This window comes from Hippichthys cyanospilos, chromosome 1, assembly GCF_059441005.1.
Source record: "Hippichthys cyanospilos isolate Australia breed blue-spotted pipefish chromosome 1, RoL_Hcya_1.0, whole genome shotgun sequence".
NCBI classification, from domain to species: Eukaryota; Metazoa; Chordata; class Actinopteri; order Syngnathiformes; family Syngnathidae; genus Hippichthys; species Hippichthys cyanospilos.
In genome coordinates this window covers 5015215-5033451 of record NC_142369.1, presented here as the reverse complement: position 1 = coordinate 5033451, position 18237 = coordinate 5015215, and the positions used below count along the sequence as shown (strand labels likewise).

The 18237-nt window shown below is 44.5% G+C and overlaps 1 protein-coding gene across 6 annotated transcripts; it reads right to left on the bottom strand.

Moving 5' to 3' along the window:
• Window positions 1–281: 281 nt before the first annotated feature.
• LOC148428739 (uncharacterized) lies at window positions 282–17363 on the bottom strand. Of its 6 annotated transcripts, XM_088406463.1 has the most exons (31): window positions 17257–17362; window positions 17102–17161; window positions 15943–16008; window positions 15840–15875; window positions 15686–15712; window positions 15572–15610; window positions 14136–15278; window positions 13117–13209; window positions 12978–13046; window positions 12847–12909; window positions 12691–12750; window positions 12587–12622; window positions 12465–12527; window positions 11261–11305; window positions 10303–10371; window positions 10153–10215; window positions 9983–10069; window positions 9832–9894; window positions 8929–9012; window positions 8668–8859; window positions 8541–8594; window positions 8369–8461; window positions 6857–6976; window positions 6677–6787; window positions 6564–6605; window positions 6434–6496; window positions 5459–5533; window positions 5352–5391; window positions 3837–3888; window positions 3421–3766; window positions 283–2642 (listed from the first exon to the last, which is right to left on the bottom strand). In XM_088406463.1, the coding sequence occupies exons 1-31, from the start codon at window positions 17263–17265 to the stop codon at window positions 2241–2243; spliced, it is 3765 nt and encodes a 1254-aa protein (XP_088262589.1). In that variant the 5' UTR covers window positions 17266–17362; the 3' UTR covers window positions 283–2240. The 6 variants fall into 6 exon arrangements, with proteins under 6 accessions (XP_088262921.1, XP_088262762.1, XP_088262676.1 ...); XM_088406795.1 differs by lacking the exon at window positions 8369–8461 and having other exon boundaries at window positions 282–2642; window positions 8517–8594; window positions 17257–17363; XM_088406636.1 differs by lacking the exon at window positions 11261–11305 and having other exon boundaries at window positions 282–2642; window positions 17257–17363.
• Between the last annotated feature and the right edge of the window lie 874 nt (window positions 17364–18237).

Here is an 18237-nt window from a genome sequence, read left to right as displayed (position 1 = left end):
GACATAGCCTTAACTAGTCTCTACCGCCACCTACTGTCTTGAGGTGAAACCCTTCAACAAAGAATTTTATGTTTGTTGACGATTTGACCACCGCTCAACGGAATGTTGTAACAATCACAGGAAAATCACTCATAAATCCTATAAAAATGCATCTCAAGAATTGCAATTATGATAGTTTTATATGGGCCAAAATTTGGACAATTATTTTTGCACACAAAATCTCACACGTCCAGTTGCAAGCACACAGAAATGTCAGAATCGTTGCATTTTTTAATTTGACAAAGTTTTAATCATCTGCTGGGAATTCCGCCTCCTTGGTGTTTTTCCCCCGAATTATTCTATTATATCACAAAAAAGAAAAAAAAAAAATCAAAGGAATTTCCTTAATTCATAACATAATGGCACAAGGGTTAATTAATTCTTTCGGTGCCATGGACGAGAAATTGTCTTTCAAAATAATAATAATAAATACTAACTTTCTCATCAATTACGCTTTTTTAATGGAGGCTAGCTGACACCATTGACCACGGGTGTCAAATTTTCGGCCCATTACATCGTTTGATATGGCCCGCCAAATACTGATTGTCCTCAAGATTCAAGATTTCAGCTGCTGCTTTTAGCACTTGTAGGCTGGAAAATATACATTTGAACAAAATACCAAATCCCTTAGCGCATTTAAGTTTTTCCGATGCTGCGTTGGTAGAAGTCTTCATTTGAATAGTTTAATAGTTCGGGACGATATCAGAATCTGACGTTATGATAACATTGAGCAAAAAATATCACTGTATCGCAGTACTGAAAATACTGCGCTAAAAGATTTTCTAACATTTTTTTTTGTGGCCAGTTCTTTAAATATGAACGATTTTCTTTTTAAACAAAATATAGAATGCGGTATTTGTTACAATAACAAACATTTGTCATGTACAATTGTATATATTTATATATATATATATATATATATATATATATATATATAGAGAGAGAGAGAGAGAGAGAGAGAGAGAGAGAGAGAGAGAGAGAGAGAGAGAGAGAGAGATGCACAATGTTTTGAAAAATGATATGAAATTAACTACCTTGCCGTGATAGTTGTTACAAATCTTGGATTCATTTTATGTCATTTTATGTTGACGAGGGTTCGCTTTCTTGCGAAAAAATGCTCCGTAAAAGTAGGATAAACATGTTAGTATCGTTAGCCACGGTAGTTAACGGCAGTGTAGCGAACTGTTGTAACTGAAGACGACAAACCAGGAAGTGGACTTGAGGCAGCCAAAGAGGTTAAGTCACATCGAGAGGAGCCTCCCGCTGCAGTTTGCCCGTTGAGGTACACGACGCGTGAGGGGGGTTTAAAAAAACAAAAACAAAAAAACTATTTTTGTCAGATTTGGACTGGTTTTAGACATCGTATTTTTCAGACTATAAGCCTCAACATTTTTCTCATGATTTGGGCCCCATCGGCAAATAGTCCAGTGCGGCTAATGCGCAGGGGTTTTGTGTGTACAGATGTGTGCACAGCATCTATCTATTTGTGGAACAACTATGAAATATAGTTGGAAATGTGTGAATCTGTTCTCAAAATTTAATACAAAAAGAAATTATGTAACAAATAAGATCTTGTATAAAGGTTTGTGCCGTGTGATTTGATATATACTGTATGTGATTCTATATCTTTATATACAGTATATACTGTATATGTATGATTTTATATACAGTATGAATCATGTGCAATTGGTTTATATGTTGACACTGTTGCTATAAGCAGGCAATTAAAAAGTTTGAAATAAAAATGGGAAAAAACAACGCTATACCATCTTTCTTCATGTATGTCTGATGTTATGACCCGCGGCTTATAGTCCAGTGCAGTTAATCCGTGAATTTTATAGTCCGAAAAATGCCCTAACAGTGACTTTCAAAATCGCCATTACGGTTATCGGCGCGTGCCTGTTTGCAACTCTCAAGTCTCCATCATTTCATCCGTGGAAACATTGTTTTGCTTTTTTAAAAAAAAATCTTTATTATTATTTATTTTTTTATTATGCACCTTACCCTTCTTTATTTGCCCAACGTTCTCGTCGGGGTTTTGACATCAGGCGTTTGAAACGAAACTTCCAAGTGACTGCTCCCGGGACCCTGCGTAACCCAAGTTGCGGCGCACTTCATTTTTTTCTCGAGCGAGAAGACAAGATGACAAATACTATAGTGCTATAGCGCGGAAGGGGGCGAGCAAGAGAGAGAGAGAGCCCTCAAGAGTGGCCCAGTGCCTTCTGGAGCTCCTCCCTGATGGCGTTGAGCTCCACCACGCCGTCGTTGAGCATATCGGCCGCCTGCTTGATGCGAGCCACCACCTCCTTCTTGAAGGCACGCTTCAGGTTGCGGTTGTCCTTGAAGTACTTGTCCATGCCGCCCTGCAGCGCCCGCACCAGTTGCAGGTTGGCCTCCGTCACCTCCGCGGCTCGCATGACCGGTGAGTCCACCAAGCCGATCATCTGCACCGCCTTGCGCACCTCCCAATCCTCAGAGTAGTGCTGCGTGCCCGAGCGCAGGAAGGGGTGCCCGCGCAACTTGTACAGGCCGTGGTTGACGAAATGAAGGATCTCCGCCAGCGCGCCCAAGTCAAACTCGTACTCCTGCAGCACCGCCTCCACCTGCCCGCCGGGAGGAACGGGGTGTTTCAAATCGAGCGCGGCCCAATCGGAGCGTCGTTTGTCTTTTGAAATTGAGAGCAAAATCGACTGGAGAAGGCAGCAAATTGTTGCTAAGCTATTTGACAAAAAGCTTTGTCTTTTTCAAATTAAGAGCAACCAAACTGGAACACGCGGCCACCCGTAGTTGCTAAATTGATTTGAATTTGAATTGATTATGCCATTGTGAGGTTGCAATCTAATTCCATGCCGTGACAGCAACAGTATGTTTCTTGTGTATGTACCTTTCAAATTGAGAGCAAATGAATTTGAAAAGGGAGCAAATTATTGCTGTGCAGTTTGACAAAAAGCTTGATATTTCTCTTTTCAAATTGGGAGCAAATGATTTGGAGAGGAGCAAATTATTGCGACGCAGTCCGACAAAAAGCTTTACACTTCCCTTTTCAAATTGAGAGCAAATGATTTGGAAAAGGAAGCAAATTGTTGCCAAGCAGTCTGACAAACAGCCTTATGTTTGTCTTTTTCAAATTAAGAGCAGATGAACTGGAAGTTGAGGCAACTCTTTGACGGATGAGTATAGGGATTAGTAACGGATTAGTACATTGGGGAAGCAAATTATTGCTACGATATCTGACGAGCCCGATGTTTGTCTCTTCAAATGAAGAGCAAAGGAACGGGGACAAGAGGCAACCCTATGCTTAACTGTTTCAGTCGGACTCCTTTTCAAAAAGCTTTCATTTTCCTAGACCGTCGAACATACAACATCCAGTGGAGCGCCTACCTTCTTGCGCTCCTGCACGTGATTGACGTTATCGGAGATGGTGGCGGAGGCGGAGGTGATGCCGCCGGCGGTGGCCACCCCCACGCCCACGGCGGTGACGATGAGGGAGGCGCCGAAGGTGAAGGGGGCCAGGGCCAGGCCGGCGATGGCCGTCACGCCGCCCACGGCCGCCGTGGTGCTGCCGGTGATGCCGGCGGCTTTGGCCTTCTGGTGGAAGGTGCCCAGGTGGTCGGCCAGCGCGTGCAGCCTCACCACGTGCTGCCACAAGACCTCGGCGCGCTCCGTGTACGCCTTGTTGAAGAGCCGCAGGCCGCGGCCGACCTTGTCGGCCAGCGCCGCGAAGGACCTGCCGCCGGAAAGGGGCGACGGGCCCCGTTAGCCCCCCCGGCCGCGCCCAAGCCTCCGCCGTCACCTACCGGGACTCGTCCGGCTCTTTGGACTCTTCGTCTGACGGCACCTCGTCCCATTCTGCGAGACAAATTGGTTTTTTTTTTTCCTCTTACGACCGCTCAAATTGTTCGGTGGCGTCAATTCTATCCACGCGTGTGAAGGCTGCGTTTATTAACACCCACAAAAAAAAAAAGGGAAAACGCTATGGTGTGACACTAAAACCTGTCCCGACTTGGCCATATTTCTTATTGTTTCATTTTTAATGTGTTTGTCTTATTTTATTTCCTTCATATTTGATTAATGGTAAAGAAATAAAATGATTTTCTTCCTATAGTAAACGGCGATTTGTAATTTGGACTTCATCAAATTTCGTCGATATTTATTGTGAGCTATTATTTTTATTTTAGATTTGACGGCATCACGTATAAGGACAAGTTTAAATGTTTGATGCGGGTTTATTGACGTTTGAAAGCTCAGAAAAATAGCCTGTGTAGCCCAGTAATGCGTACGTGTGCGCATGGGGGCTATTTATTCGAGAGTCTAACGTGTGAAAGTCACGACTCCTCTCACTGCATTCGGGAACGAATCGACTCTTCACTTTAGAAAAATGGAGAGAGAAAAAAATAGTCATGAGACTGCAAGTCTTTAGAACCATCACTTATTTTTTCGTGAATGGCTCCTTGTGACATTCGTTTTTTTTTTTTTTGAACGGCTCTTTACTGTGGGATTTCAGTCTTTTGAAAGAGCCCTTCACGTTCATGATTCAAAATACGCAAAAACATTGAAAGAGCCGGTCTTTGGATCAGCTCTTTTTCGTGGACGGCCCCTGAATTAGTGTCGGGGCATTCCCCAACCCAGCGAACGGAGTCTTTCGAACGACTCTTTCGAACGACTCTTTACCGTGAGCGATGGGAATCGAGAGCTCTTCATGTTGATGCGTTAAAACGTAAGTGTGGAGCTCTGTGCAAAAACACTGAAAGAGCCGGTCTTAAGATGAGCTCTTTTTCGTGTACAGCCCTTGAATTCGCCACGACTTGAGTCTTTACCAAGAGCCGTACATGTTGACGTTTAAAACCATCCATCCATTTTCTATAGCCGCTTATCCCCACAGGGGTCGCAGGCTTGCTGGCGCCTATCTCGGCCGGCTTCGGGCAGTATGGGGGGGACACCCTCAACTGGTTGCCAGCCAATCGCAGGGCACACAGACGAACGACCAATCACACCTAAGGACAATTTAGTACGTCCAATTCACCTGCCATGCATGTTTTTGGGGAGTGGGAGGAAGCCGGAGTGCCCGGAGAGAACCCGCGCGGGCTCGGGGAGAACACGCAAACTCCACACAGGAAGGCCGGAGCCGGGTGGATTTGAACGGGGACCTTTGAACTGTGAGGCCGACGTGCTATTCACTGCGCCACCGAGCCGCCTTATGCAAAAACCTAACGAGCAAAAAAACAAACAAACAAACAAGACCAAAAACAACAAAAAACAAAACAAAACGCGGACATTCCTACAGTGTTGCAATTTGAGACTGCGTGACTCACTTTCAACGGTGTTCCACCACTCCATCAAGCTGTCCGTGTCCTGTGACCAGACGAAGGCCGTGAGACGAGGATGCGCCCGCCGCGAGACGCGTCGGCCGCACACTCACCCCGTCGCCCTCGCCCTCGTCGCCCACCAGGCCCGCCGCCGCGCGCTCGTCCTTCTGCGCTGCGATCCACTCGGCCTGCCGGGAAAAAAACGGATTGCCGTATGAGGACGGACCAAAATAAATAACCATATAAATAAAAAAGGACAATAGATAAATGTAACGTGGGATATGATCATGTAAAAATATATCAAAAATATTATAAAAATCAATAAATATCAGGGCTTTCAAACAAAAAAATCTGGTCTCCGTTTCCTCGCTGCTGTGAGCGAATTTAGGGAGAGTAAATCGTAAAAAAATAAATAAAGTGGTGTAGTTTTAAATAAAACAAATGGTTAAAAAAAAAACATTAATACAAAATAACATATGAATAATGGGGCTGCCAATGAACTTTTTCGTGCCAAGTTTTACCGGAAAAGGAAACCTCTATTTTTTTTTTTTTAGCATTTTCACTTATCTTTCAATGTCAACTGAATATTGTGTATTATATTAATCTAACTATTGGTGTTATCATGTGAAAAATTGATTTCCATTCCTTAAAATTACTTAGAATTGCTTGTAGGTGATAGTTATGTTCTATGTGTGGAAACAGTGCCATCCTATGGTCACAGTTGTCACTACAGTGCTCAATTGGCTTATACTAGGTAATCATTAGTCAAGTGTGTCAGCTACCCTCCATAAAAAAACATAGTTGATGGGATTTTATTTATTTATTCTTTTTACGACTTTAAAGGACAAGAATTCTTATCCATGCCACCGAAAAAGTTAAGTTAACCACTGCATAGTTATAAAGCGATAAAAGATTATTAAATAACATGAATACATAACATACATATATATATATATATATATATATATATATATATATATATATATATATATATATATATATATATATATATTCCTCTTATATAAATATTTCTATAATTGAATCATTTGAAAGTATTTTTGCAAAGGGTCTAATCTTTGGAAAGCAACCTGCGCTGCCTCCGACAGGTGGTTGACCGCCACATCCTCGACGGAACCTTCCCACGCTTTGTTCTGCCAAGAGAGACAATCGAGTGAGTGGAGAGGCCAAGCTGGCGCACGCGTCGCCGGCCGCTCTCACCTTGGCTTTGTGCTTTCGGAACACTTTGCGCTTGGTCTTTTTCTGCCAAGAAAGAGAAACGGCGTGTTGGGTCCTCCTCAGCCCGCTCTTGCCCCGATGTGAAAACCAGCTACCTGTTTGTGAAGGCCCAGTTCATCCTGGCTGAAGTCATAGTCCACCATGGGATCCCCGTGTGATCCCCTTTCGCTCGGGGTGCAGTCGTCCTCATCTGGCCAGTTGTCCGACTGGCCCCAGAATGAAGAAATGAACATAGAAAGCCGGCGCACTCGGCAAACGGCGAAGCCAACACGTACGCAGGCCGTCCCCGCAAAAGCAGCGGGGCCGAATGCGGTGGGTTCCCCCGGCGCAGGTGAAGTGTAGCCCGGCTTTGCTTTGCGCGGCAGGGGCACCGGGGCCTTAGACTTGCTCTTTTTCTAAAAAGGGGGGCAAATGCGAAGAACTTACATTGTGAACATGTTATTAACGTTATTAACATTCACAATGTTAAAATGTTAAAAATAGGGATTCAGACATCACAGCTGAAATTGTATTAGATCAGGTGGTAGCAAGTATGCTTATAGTCAGGCAAAACAAATAAAAATAAAAAATGAAAACAGCTCATTTATGAGCTTGGGTGTTCGAAAGCAGCTTTGTACACTGGAGAGATTTTACAAAGCAACTTGTGAGTCAAAAACTTGACCCATTCCTGTTTTTGGAGAGAATAGTTCACTAGGACGTTGTGAACACTCCATTTCAAACGGTGGCAGTAATGCACCTATATTTGTTTGCCCAAACTGGCCAAAGAAGAAGCAGGGGGAGAAAAAGAAGGAGACTTGGTGAAGAGAAGGACACATAGAGGGACGATGAGTAGAAAGGAGACAAAGGGGAAGAGGGAAGAATCTGAAGCAGGAGATGAAGATGGTGGAGAAGAGAAGAAGCTGAAGCGGGTGAAGAAGAAGAAGAAAGAAGTGAGAAAAGGCTGACACAGAAGAAGTAAGGGAGAAAATGAAGGGGACAAAGAAGAACGAGAGCAAGCAGAAGCAGGAAAAAAAAAAGGAACGCTGAAGCAGAGGAAGACAAAAAGGACACAAAGAACGATGAAAAGGGAGAAGCAGAACAAACAGAAGGAGAAAAGGGACATAAAGAAGGAAGAGGAGAAAGGTGACACAGAAGGAGAAGGGGGAAGAAGCTGCAGCAGAAGAAGAAAGAGGGAGAAAAAGCTGCAGCAGGAGAAGAAAATGAAGGAGACAAAGAACGAGGGCAAGCAAAAGGAGGAAAAACAGACATAGAAGGATGACAGGAAGGAAGCAGAAGTAGTTGGAGGGACACAAATCTGGAGAAAGAAGGGGAAGAAGGAGAAGAGGGAAGAAGCTCTAGCGGGAGAAAATGAATGAGGTGAAGAAGAAGAAGCAAGAGGAGACAAAGATGTAGGAGCTCAGAAAAGAAGATGAAGTAGAAGCAGGTAAAGAAAAAGAAAGAGGAGAGAAAAGGCTGGCGCAGAAGAAGGTGAAGGACAAAAACCAAGGCCACAAAAAGAACGAGAGCAAGCGGGAGCGGGAAAAACTAAGGAAACCAAGAAGGAGAAGGAGCTGAAGCAGGTGAAAAAGCAGAAGCGGCAGCATGAAGAAGCGGACTGAGAAGCAGCAGAAGTAAAACGGAACCAGAGGAAGACCAAGAAAATGAAGGAGGAAAAGGAGAAGAAGTAGAAGCTGATAAAAAAAAAAAGCCAAACGCAGAAGAACAAGTGGCCACAGTGTAAGCTACAAAGTACGAACAAACGACAACGGAAAATCGTTGCGATGGATGAAGAGTGCAAACAAACAAACCGCGGTGTAGTCATTAGCTGCATTCAGAACTTCATAATTCAGCTGCTCTGCTGCCAAGCTGTTTTGGCGCGGAGGAAAGGGGGCCACGTCCTCCTTAGTCCAAAGAGAAAGACCCGCTTTAATTCCCAAGTCATCAACGACAACGTACCTCGGGTGAAAAAATGTCAAGTACCCGGCCGCTGGAATGAAGCTTTTTCATCTCGTCCACGTCTTCAAAGTTGTGCTCCTGCGAGAACGTCGGCTTCGCTCGTTCATTCAAAAAAAAAAGAGTCGGAACACAAGCGAATCGGCGACGGTACCTGCCACCCGTCGGCCGCACCCCAAAACGTCTCTCGTCCATCCTGGAGGACATCCAGGCGCTCGTCATTTCCGCGGGGCACCTTGAAGTTCTTGCCAGGGGTGTATCCCTGCGCCCCCTGGGGCTGCTCTTCCCCGGAAGGGCTCCATCCTTTTGAAGAGGCAAACTTCATCTTCAGCTTCTTTTTGCCTTTCTGGAAGAACAAGGCGTGTTAGCAAGAGCTACCCGTGCATGCGGGAGGTCCCGGGTGAAAAAGACGTACGCCGATGGAGCCGTCAGCCTCGTCCAACCACGCCGGTGCTTGCGCGGCGTCTTCCTCAGCTATGCCGCCCTCGAACACGGCCTCCTAGGAGAGACGACCTATTCCGAGTCAGGACGTCTTTGAACAGACGCTTTTTGGACTTGAATGTCCAAGATATTGTCACGAGCTGCGGGTCGCCGCCGAAAGAAGGAGATCCTGGAGACAAGTGTCCCAAATGGGTTTCCCCCGCAAAGTGTCCAGGTTCTCCCTTAGAGATAGGGTGAGGGGGTCAGTTTTCCGGGAGGGGCTTAGGAGTCGGGCGAGATAGAGCGAGAGCCTTTTCGGGATGTTTAATTTGTACGTTTTTCATCATTGACACAATAATGTTGATGTTTTTTATGTATATTTTGAGCATGTAACTTTGCTTAAGTTTAGTTTGGGGTCATGCGAAGTGCTTCCTGTGTGATATCATTGCTAACGTGCTAACAACATGCTAACAACACGGACGTCAGATGTGACAGCCCAAAGTGGTATGTTACATGTGTGTTTTTATGTGATAATTTAATGCATCACAAACTGTAAGAAATAAGATAGTCATCAGCGGTTGTGATAAGACCCCTCAAGACAGTTGGTGGCGGTAGAGACCACTTAAAATGTCATCATCGCGTCACAGACTACAAAGATAGACCATACCAGTTTTCAATTTTTTTGTGGGCGTTAATAAATGTAACCTTCATACGTACGGATCGAAATGATGCCCTGAACAATTTGAGTGGTTGAAGGGGGGAAAAAAAAAAAAGTTCATAAATAACTATTTATTACGCCTTTAAAAAAAAAGGGGTCAATTTCACCCAGGACATTACAGGGGAGGGGTCAAGTGAAATTCAGTTTTCGGTCTTGTTTTGTGTGCATTGTGTGCTTTACCTGAGAGTGCCATTTCAGGGTAGACTCTTTCATGTTGATCCTTTTCTTGAGGAAGTCGTCATCCTGCCGTGAGAGGGGAAGAGCAAAGACGTGAGCGAGCGAGCGAACGCGGCCATGGCCGGCCCCGCCCCGCCTCGACCCAAGCGCCGACCTTGCCGGCGCCGGGCGGATGTCGCTGGACGAGGCTGGTGGAGGCGCGCCTCAGCAGCTTGTTGACTTTGTTCTTCAGAGGCTTTTTCTTCACGACCGCAAACGGCGACACCAGTCAGACTTGGGAGAAGAAGAAAAAAAAAGGAAAAAAAAAAAAGATCCAATTCTTACTTTGCTGTCCGACCAACTTTGCTCTCCATCTTCCCCCTTGAAGTTCGCGTCGTAGAAATTGTCCTGAGGCGTAAACAGGGGAGAAAAAAAATATATACAAAAGGAGGCTTCCTTCTCCTCACCTAACTTTGGACAAATTGGGCAGGGTACCTTTGACGTCTTCCCTTGATGAGGTAAAGTCCAGCTCCGTCCGTCCTTCACGTCATCACCTAGCTTGTCCTAGCCACGAAACATCTTATTAAGCACTAACAAACTAAAAAAACTTTCTTTCATTTTAGTTGCGTGAGCTTCATGTACATGCAGCGGCATTAGCTGTTACGATGCTAACATTAGCTATCGCAATGCTAAACAAGCATGGTCGCCATCATTCATACGCGAATTAGCAGAGATGGGTACGTTTTTATGCCGGTGTGACATTTGTCAGAGCCCCGCCCCCTCTTCGTCATCGTCGGTCCGTCATTTTTTTCTCAGTCCGACAGTCGACAGTCCGTGTATTTTTGCCACCACGAGAGGGCTAAAATCCACTCCTGTTTTTCCTAATCCGTCATTGTAAACGTCGGTCAGTCGGTGTATTTTGCCCACCCTACTGCCACCACTAGAGGGCGAAATTTGACCTTTTTTGGGGTGCATTTTTCCTTCTGAGCTGGTCCGTTTCTCATTCTGTTACTTGAACAACCTTCATTCTGTCTCTCGTTTAAAATCGACTGCTGTTTTCCTTTTTATCAGACGGTAGCGAGACATAAAAACTTTAAAATCCCACAATAGAACCTTTCTTGAGGTAATACTTGACATGTTTGGCCGTTATCTTCCGCCTTCTTCAGCGTGCTGGTGAAGGCGGAAGATAAACCTGTCAAAAACGTTTTGCACTAGTTAAGCGGTACTTGGCTGAAAAAAATATTTCACAGAGGGTGCATCACAGAAAAGAGGCGGAGAACCACTGATCTAGTGGATCTACTGTAGCTTTAATCCAAAATAATACGCATAGAAGCTACTAAATTCGATTGCATGCGCCTTATAATGAGGTGTAGATGAAACCGGTTTTGAAGTAGGCCATTCGTTGAAGGTGCGCCTTATAATCCGGTGCGCCTTAGTGTGGAAAACACGGTACCTTTGAAGATCCTCTGGATAACAACGAGAACTTCCTGTCCTTCCTCTGGGGAAAGAAAAAGGGGTCACGTTGTCACCAGTGTTGAGAAAGTTACTAGAAAACAGTCAACTAGAAAACTTTTGATCCAATTTCATCAAATAATGGTGTCATTTTAGGAGGCTTCTGTAACAGCTAGTGACCTCTACTGGCAGAAACATGCACTGCAAAATTTGGAAAAAGATTTTTGTTTTTGTAATTGCACAGGCAAACACTGAAGTGGAATCCTATCACGAAATAACAATTAACAACAAATAAAGATGTCTATATTGTTTAGCGTTTCCTTTTTTGTTGTGTTGGTTACGAGGCTCTTCAAACATCGTGACGGACCGATTTGCAAGAATGATTTTCAAACAATATGTCATAAACCCGTCAGTCCAATTTCATCAAATAATGTACAAATAAATTGGACGTTCACGTTGCAAATAATCAGCTGTTGATGCATGGAGTAAGATCATCATCTCAATTTGCAGATCCAGATCCACCATCGCAAAGGATCGGATCCAAGAATCCAACATTTTTTGAACCAAGTTACTACCGTATTTTCCGCACTATCAGATGCACCGGATTGTAAGGCGCTCCCTAAATTAATGACACATTTTAAAGCTTTTTCCACATATAAGGCGCACCGCATGATAAGGCGCACCCTCAATTAATGACATATTTTAAAACTTTTTCCATATATAAGGCGCACCGGATTGTAAGGCGCTCCCTAAATTAATGACATTTTAAAGCTTTTTCCATATATAAGGCACACCGGATGATAAGCCGCACCCTCAATTAATGACATATTTTAAAACGTTTTCAATCACAATGTAGTAATACGCAAAGTGATAACAATAAATAACTCAAATAATAACTCTAAACTCTCAATAGCATAATAACTCAATGTCAAAATGAGCGACCTTGTTCAACTGTAAGCACACAAAAGAAACAGATAAAGCTTACTTTATCGGTTCGTTCCCCATCTACCAATCTCAATATTGATCCATATATAAGGCGCACCTGATTATAAGGCGCACCATCGGCTTTTTCAAAAAATTAAGGCTTTTAGGTGCGCCTTATAGTGCGGAAAATACGGTACTCAAATTACTCCCGAACTTGGTTGAGTCCTTCTTTGCACAAACTATATGAAAGGCGTTCCCTGTGAAAGTTCACATTGCGTCACCTTGTTCATTCCAGCATCATCCAGATCTTCTCCCGTCGCTCCATCCTCAGAGTCCACCTTGAACTGAAAGGAGAGGCTCAGCTGGGTTGCTTTGCTCAAAAAACAAAAAAATCAGTTCTTACTTTAAGGGATTCGCGGCGGAGTCGGAGTTTTCCAGACTGGGAAGACAAAACGCCCCCAAAAATATGATGAAACGGGCCGAGGCGAGCGAGCGTCATCGGCTTACCGGTTTGAAGTCGGGGTGCAACTGAGGACTGTTTTCGGGCCAGTCTTCCACACACTTCTCCTGCCGAGACATTCCGCCCGGTTCATTGGCCAAAAAACAAAACAAAACAAAAAAAAGAATCGGCAAAGTGGGCTTCCTCCGTCGATGGGAGCTCACCTGTCCAATCAGCAGGACGTCCTCGAAGACATCGTAGTCAGGCGGCGGGAGATCTTTCCCGTCCTAAAAGACACACAAAGCCAATGGGGAAGTCCTTCCTGAAGATCGGGCAGGGCTGAAGCTGTCCCCACCTGAGTCTCTGAACCGGGGCGCGCTTTCAACGGTTTCGGGGGTGGTTTTGGCGGACCGGTGGGCTCGGGCTGGACCCCGCAAGCGGAAGAAGGTCACGCGCGGTTCGCTCGCAAAACGGAGAGCAAGGAGGCGGCTTACCGTGAAGACCGGCTTGAGGGACTTCTCCGGCACGGGGGGCTTGGGCGCTCTGGAACGAGGAAGCGGCTTGGGCGGCCGCCGGCTGAGCGCCCCCTGCAGGAGGGTCGAGAGCAAGGATACGGTTACGCCGTTTGGATCAATCGTTATTCTGTCTGGTCTGACAGATCGATTAAAAATATCACCAAAATCTGCTTTTTTTTTTCCTTCGCTTTAACTTGTTTGCTTTTGTTTTTTAAACAACTATGTACAGTAAAAATGTTTGCATTTCTTTTTTGCTTTAGACAGTAGTTCCCTTTTTTAAGTTTGTTTCTTCAGTTAAAAAAAAATGCACATAATCAATTGTTATTTTGGAAGAAGGATTAAAAATATTTTTAAAAAGCTATTGTTTTGCACTTTTTTGTGGTCTAAGAGGACTAAAATATCATAAAAAATAGCAAGGTAAACGTGCAATAAAGTCGTTTTTTTTATTTCAACTTTTTTTTGCTTTTGTGCTTTGTTTCTTTCGTTAGGGTTATTTTATATTAGGTCTGTTTTTAATAAATAAATATAAATATACAACATCGATATACATTTTGTCTGGTTCGGAAAATTATCAAGAACAAATGAAAATAAATGAAAATCCCACCCCCCTCAAAACAAAAGAAATTGTATTTGGTAAGAGATTGTATTTGGTTATTTTTGCAAATGCTTTTTTTTTTTAAGTTTGTCTTTTTTCTTAAAACACACACACACACACAATTAAATGCATAAAAATCAATGAAAAATGGCGAGCTGAACCCTGAATAGCAAAAGTTACGTTTATGAAACTACAATTTTTATTTTTAATCTTTTTTCCTTATTTTTTTTTCTTTCCTTTTTTAGAATAGAATGTTTTTTTTGGGGGGGGGCTGGTCTGACTTTGAAAGTCGAAAACTAGCAAGCGAGACAAATGGCGAGGTAAGTAGAAAAAGCAAAAAACGTCCTTTTTTAATGTTTTTTCTTCAAGCTGAGCCCTACTCGAAAGGGCAAAGGCCACTCACGTGATGATGGGAGTGAGTCGGAGAAGAGTCCGGCGACGCCCCCAGATTGCGGGCCTGACTGAAGGGCGTCGGCTGGAGGATCCCGTGCTTGCTCCCTTGAGGCGTGGTCGGCAGCGCGTCTGATGGGAAGAACCCCGTCGAGACGTCCTCTCCTCCGTCCCGGAAGAGCTCCTTGGCGATGGGGCTCGAGACGTTCGGAAAAGGGGAGGACATATCCGGGTCGGGTTCCGATAATCCCCAATAAGAAAGCTTGTCATGACGTGGGAATTTTTCTGCATTTGCCTCAAGGAAACGGGACCCAAAGGGGTTCCTAGCTGGATTCCTCGAAGAATCAAACGGATCCTCTGCCGTGTTGGAGGTAGACCACGATGGAGCCGACGAGAGCCCGCCTGGCTTCTCCCGGCCTTTCCTTGAAGGCGCCTCAAGACTGAAATCCTCCGGAGAAGCTCGCAAAAGGTCCTGCAAGCTGGAGCTGCTTGAATGCAGGTTCTTGAACAAGTTTTCCTGAGAGATGGAGCCGCTTGACTGCAGGTTCTTGAACAAGTTTTCCTGAGAGATGGAGCCGCTCGACTGCAGGTTCTTGAACAAGTTCTCCTGAGAGATGGAGCCGCTTGACTGCAGGTTCTTGAACAAGTTTTCCTGAGAGATGGAGCCGCTCGACTGCAGGTTCTTGAACAAGTTCTCCTGAGAGATGGAGCCGCTTGACTGCAGGTTCTTGAACATGTTCTCCTGGGGGATGGAGTCGCTTGACGGCAGGTTCTTGAGCAAGTTCTCCTGCTGGATGGAGCCGATTGACTGCAGGTTCTTTGGCAAGTTCTCCTGGTGGATGGAGCCGCTGGACTGCAGGTTCTTGAACAAGTTCTCCTGGGAGATGGAGCTGCTTGACGGCAGCTTTTTGTACAAGTTCTCCGGTTGCATGGAGCTGCTTGACCGCAGGTTCTCCTGGTGACAGGGATCGTCATCCAGCCAGCTCGCGGAGCCCCTCTGGTATGCTGAGAAGTCGCCCGGCACATGTTTGAACCCAAAATCCGCGGGGGCTCCAACTTCCGGCCCGTCCAAATGAGAAGGCTGGAATTGGGGCAGAGCACCTCGGCCGAGATCCGCTGGAGCATCCTCGCCGCTGTTCAACTTCTCCTCGGACTCCTAAAGTGAGGAAAATAAATAAACAAGTGAGCCTCTGCTGACAATCTGATAAAGAAGTAATGCTGCTGGGTAGGCCTGTCACAATAACACATTTTACAGGTTTTCCTGCAAACACGCACCAAATGACGACACCAACCATATTTTATTACTTATGTATTTATTTTTTGGATACGCCGTTTACCCATGAGACTTTTCAAATGAAAAACGTGGACCGTGACTCAAAAAATTTGGATTTCCGAATGAACTAATGAGGGACTAACAGTTATGGTGACAGGTTAAGTGCTGCGTCATACCAAGTGATAGGCGAAAAAAGGATTACTGCTGGCGGCGGGCTGCGGGCAATCAAAGAGAAAAGCGCGTTAAAGCGGTCTGCTGTCAAGCGGCGATGGCGGCGGCGTAAACGTCACCTGAGAGCTTGACGGCCACGCTCTGTTCTGTAAAGGCAAAGCCACACATGTTGAGCGGAAGAGTCGAGGTGGAAAGCACAAGGGAGAGGGCATGCGGGGAGGGCGGGGGGGGGGGGGGGGGGGGGGGGGTATGGGGCGATAATATGGAGCTCACCTGCGTGGGCGCCGGGCTGGCGTCGGAGGAGCCGTCCTGTTCAAAGGAATTTCAAAAAAGATTGATGACCTGTTGTGACGGAACGCGGGAAAGGGAGAAATACCTGCTGCTTATGGACCAACGAGCTCTGGGGGATTTTCTTCAGCATATTCTGCAACACCACAATACTCTGCAAAGACAAAAGAATTGTTCCGCGGAGGTTACCTGAACACATCGCTGACAGCAACTTGGTGTGATTTTTAAAGGGTCGTAACCATACATACAGTATGTATATTTACATATATGTATGTATTTGTATGCTGCTTGGATTCAAAGCAAGAACTTTGCATTATGGGAGTCAGGCTAAGCCACTCAATGAAGTCGTTAAAAGGTTTGAAATCGTCATAAGTTGTCACCCTCTCGGGTGGTCTCAACAGAACTTTTTGTACTGCGCCCTGTTTGCAAGTTGCCGCTGAAAGGATTTGGGGAAACACGTCATCATTCATCAGGTTTCAAATGCGTCCAAAATTGACAACATTTCCAATTTTGAATGGCAGTAAATGAGCCTGACATGGGCCAAATTTGATATCTGCAGGGTGTAGCTCTCCACCTCCCGTTTGCAAGGATTTAGTAGGGACGGCAGCATGGCATATTGAAAGTTGTCTTGTTTTGACAAACTATCCAATATTTTTGCCTCCCAGCTTATTTTTTGGGGTATGCTTTTCCTTTGATATCACACATTAAAAAATTAAAAAGAAACCCAAGTTGGATCAAATTAAGAGGAAATGAATCGGAACATGGGCGACTCTGTGGCAAGTCTTTTGTCCTTAGATGTGATTGGGTGCATGGATTGCGATTACAAAAGTAATGGAATTACTGTAATGCATTTTTCGTCCCCAATCACTTTTTTTGAACGGATTTTACCGGTCTCTGATTTCTAAACTAGGTAAATGTGTGACAAACACAAACACACACAATTTCTTCCCGTTACAGACTCAAGTTACAACGTGGCTCATGATTGTGCTTTGACACCTTGCTAGAGCGAATATAGCACGTCAGATTGATTCTTTTTCATCTCTGACAAGCGCCAAAAAGTATTCTAAAAGTGGACATATTTACATTGACATCGCAAGCAAAGTCGGTTGAAATCAGATGAGAAGTGGAGGTGACGTCACGTGACAAGGAGCGTGACTGTGCGAAAACTGTCGCGTTGTGGCATATTTTGGATGGCAATAAAGACAATTGTAATCACAGTGCAAATCATAATAAAAAAGAATAGTTACGGGTCGTCTGTGGATGGTGGCGCTGTCCCCCCGCTCGCTCGTCGCCCCCCCGTGAGCATCCTGATTTCGACAAGGTTGAAACTCGCTCAAGTTGGAACGAAGCAAAGATGAAGCAATCGAAGTGAGCAAAAGAGCGTCCCGTTGCGTTTACTTACCGCGTTCATCTTGTTTTTGTTTTCCTTGCTCACTTTTCGCCGATTTCTCTTCTCCGGTTGTTTGTGCTTATTTACCACCCAGCTGTTGAACGCACCTGAGTAAAAGTTACCATGTTGACACCTTAACATCCGCCGTAAGACTTTCAAAGTAATAACACTGAACGAACGCGGACGAAAAGTTTCAAAAAATGAGCAAAAGTGCTTGTTTCCTTCAGTTTAACAACATCATAGCGCCTCTTTTTATTGTTTTTTTTCTAGTTTGAGGTTCATGAGATGCTCTAGTGTTGTGATGGGTGTTACTTACGTTGAAGTTTTGGGGACGCGTATCCGGTTGGTGTACGTACATTGACTCAACAAATACAGATGTCCTGCGGGTCGGTCAGTATGCACGCAACGAGTTTGTCTCCAAGATCACAATGCAAACCGACCGGTTTTCCTCGCCCTGCCGCTCTTTCGTAATCATTCACCTCCACCCAAACGTCAGCCGATTCGATTTCATTTCGTTGCACTTTAACACAAATTTTCGGTTGAGGGCAGTGGTTCTCAACCATATGTTTTAAGTAGCTACCCCTTAACCAGTGAAAAGCATTTTGGGGTTTAACAAAAAGAAAAACAAAGAAAAAAAAAGACTTCAAACATGCCATCAGTGTCTGATTTTTTAAACTTTAGAACCTTTCAAACTTCATTTGTATTAGTCCACAAAAATATAATCAACATAGTGTCCTCTTTTGGATCACAGAGATCTGTAATCGAAAAGGAACAAGATCATTATTAATGAATACATGTCCACAAAAAATAATCAACATAAGGTGTCAGATCCGTTCTGATAAAGAAATAGTTATAAATAAATATTTGACAGAAAAATATTCGAGTTAGTGTCCTCTTTTGCGATCATAGCAGAGATCTGTTCACAAAACTAAATCGTGAACTTCATTATGAATGAATATTTGTTCACAAAAACTAATCAACATAAAGTGTCAG

Bases quoted from the DNA above. Each gene is read 5' to 3' on its own strand.
- LOC148428739 (XM_088406463.1), bottom strand. The intron at 12,528-12,586 runs GTAAGAACTGAT...CTCTCCTTTCAG, and splicing joins TCCGCCGCGAATCCCTTAAA to TTCAAGGTGGACTCTGAGGA. The intron at 8,462-8,540 runs GTACTTGACATT...CTTTGGACTAAG, and splicing joins AGCTTCATTCCAGCGGCCGG to GAGGACGTGGCCCCCTTTCC.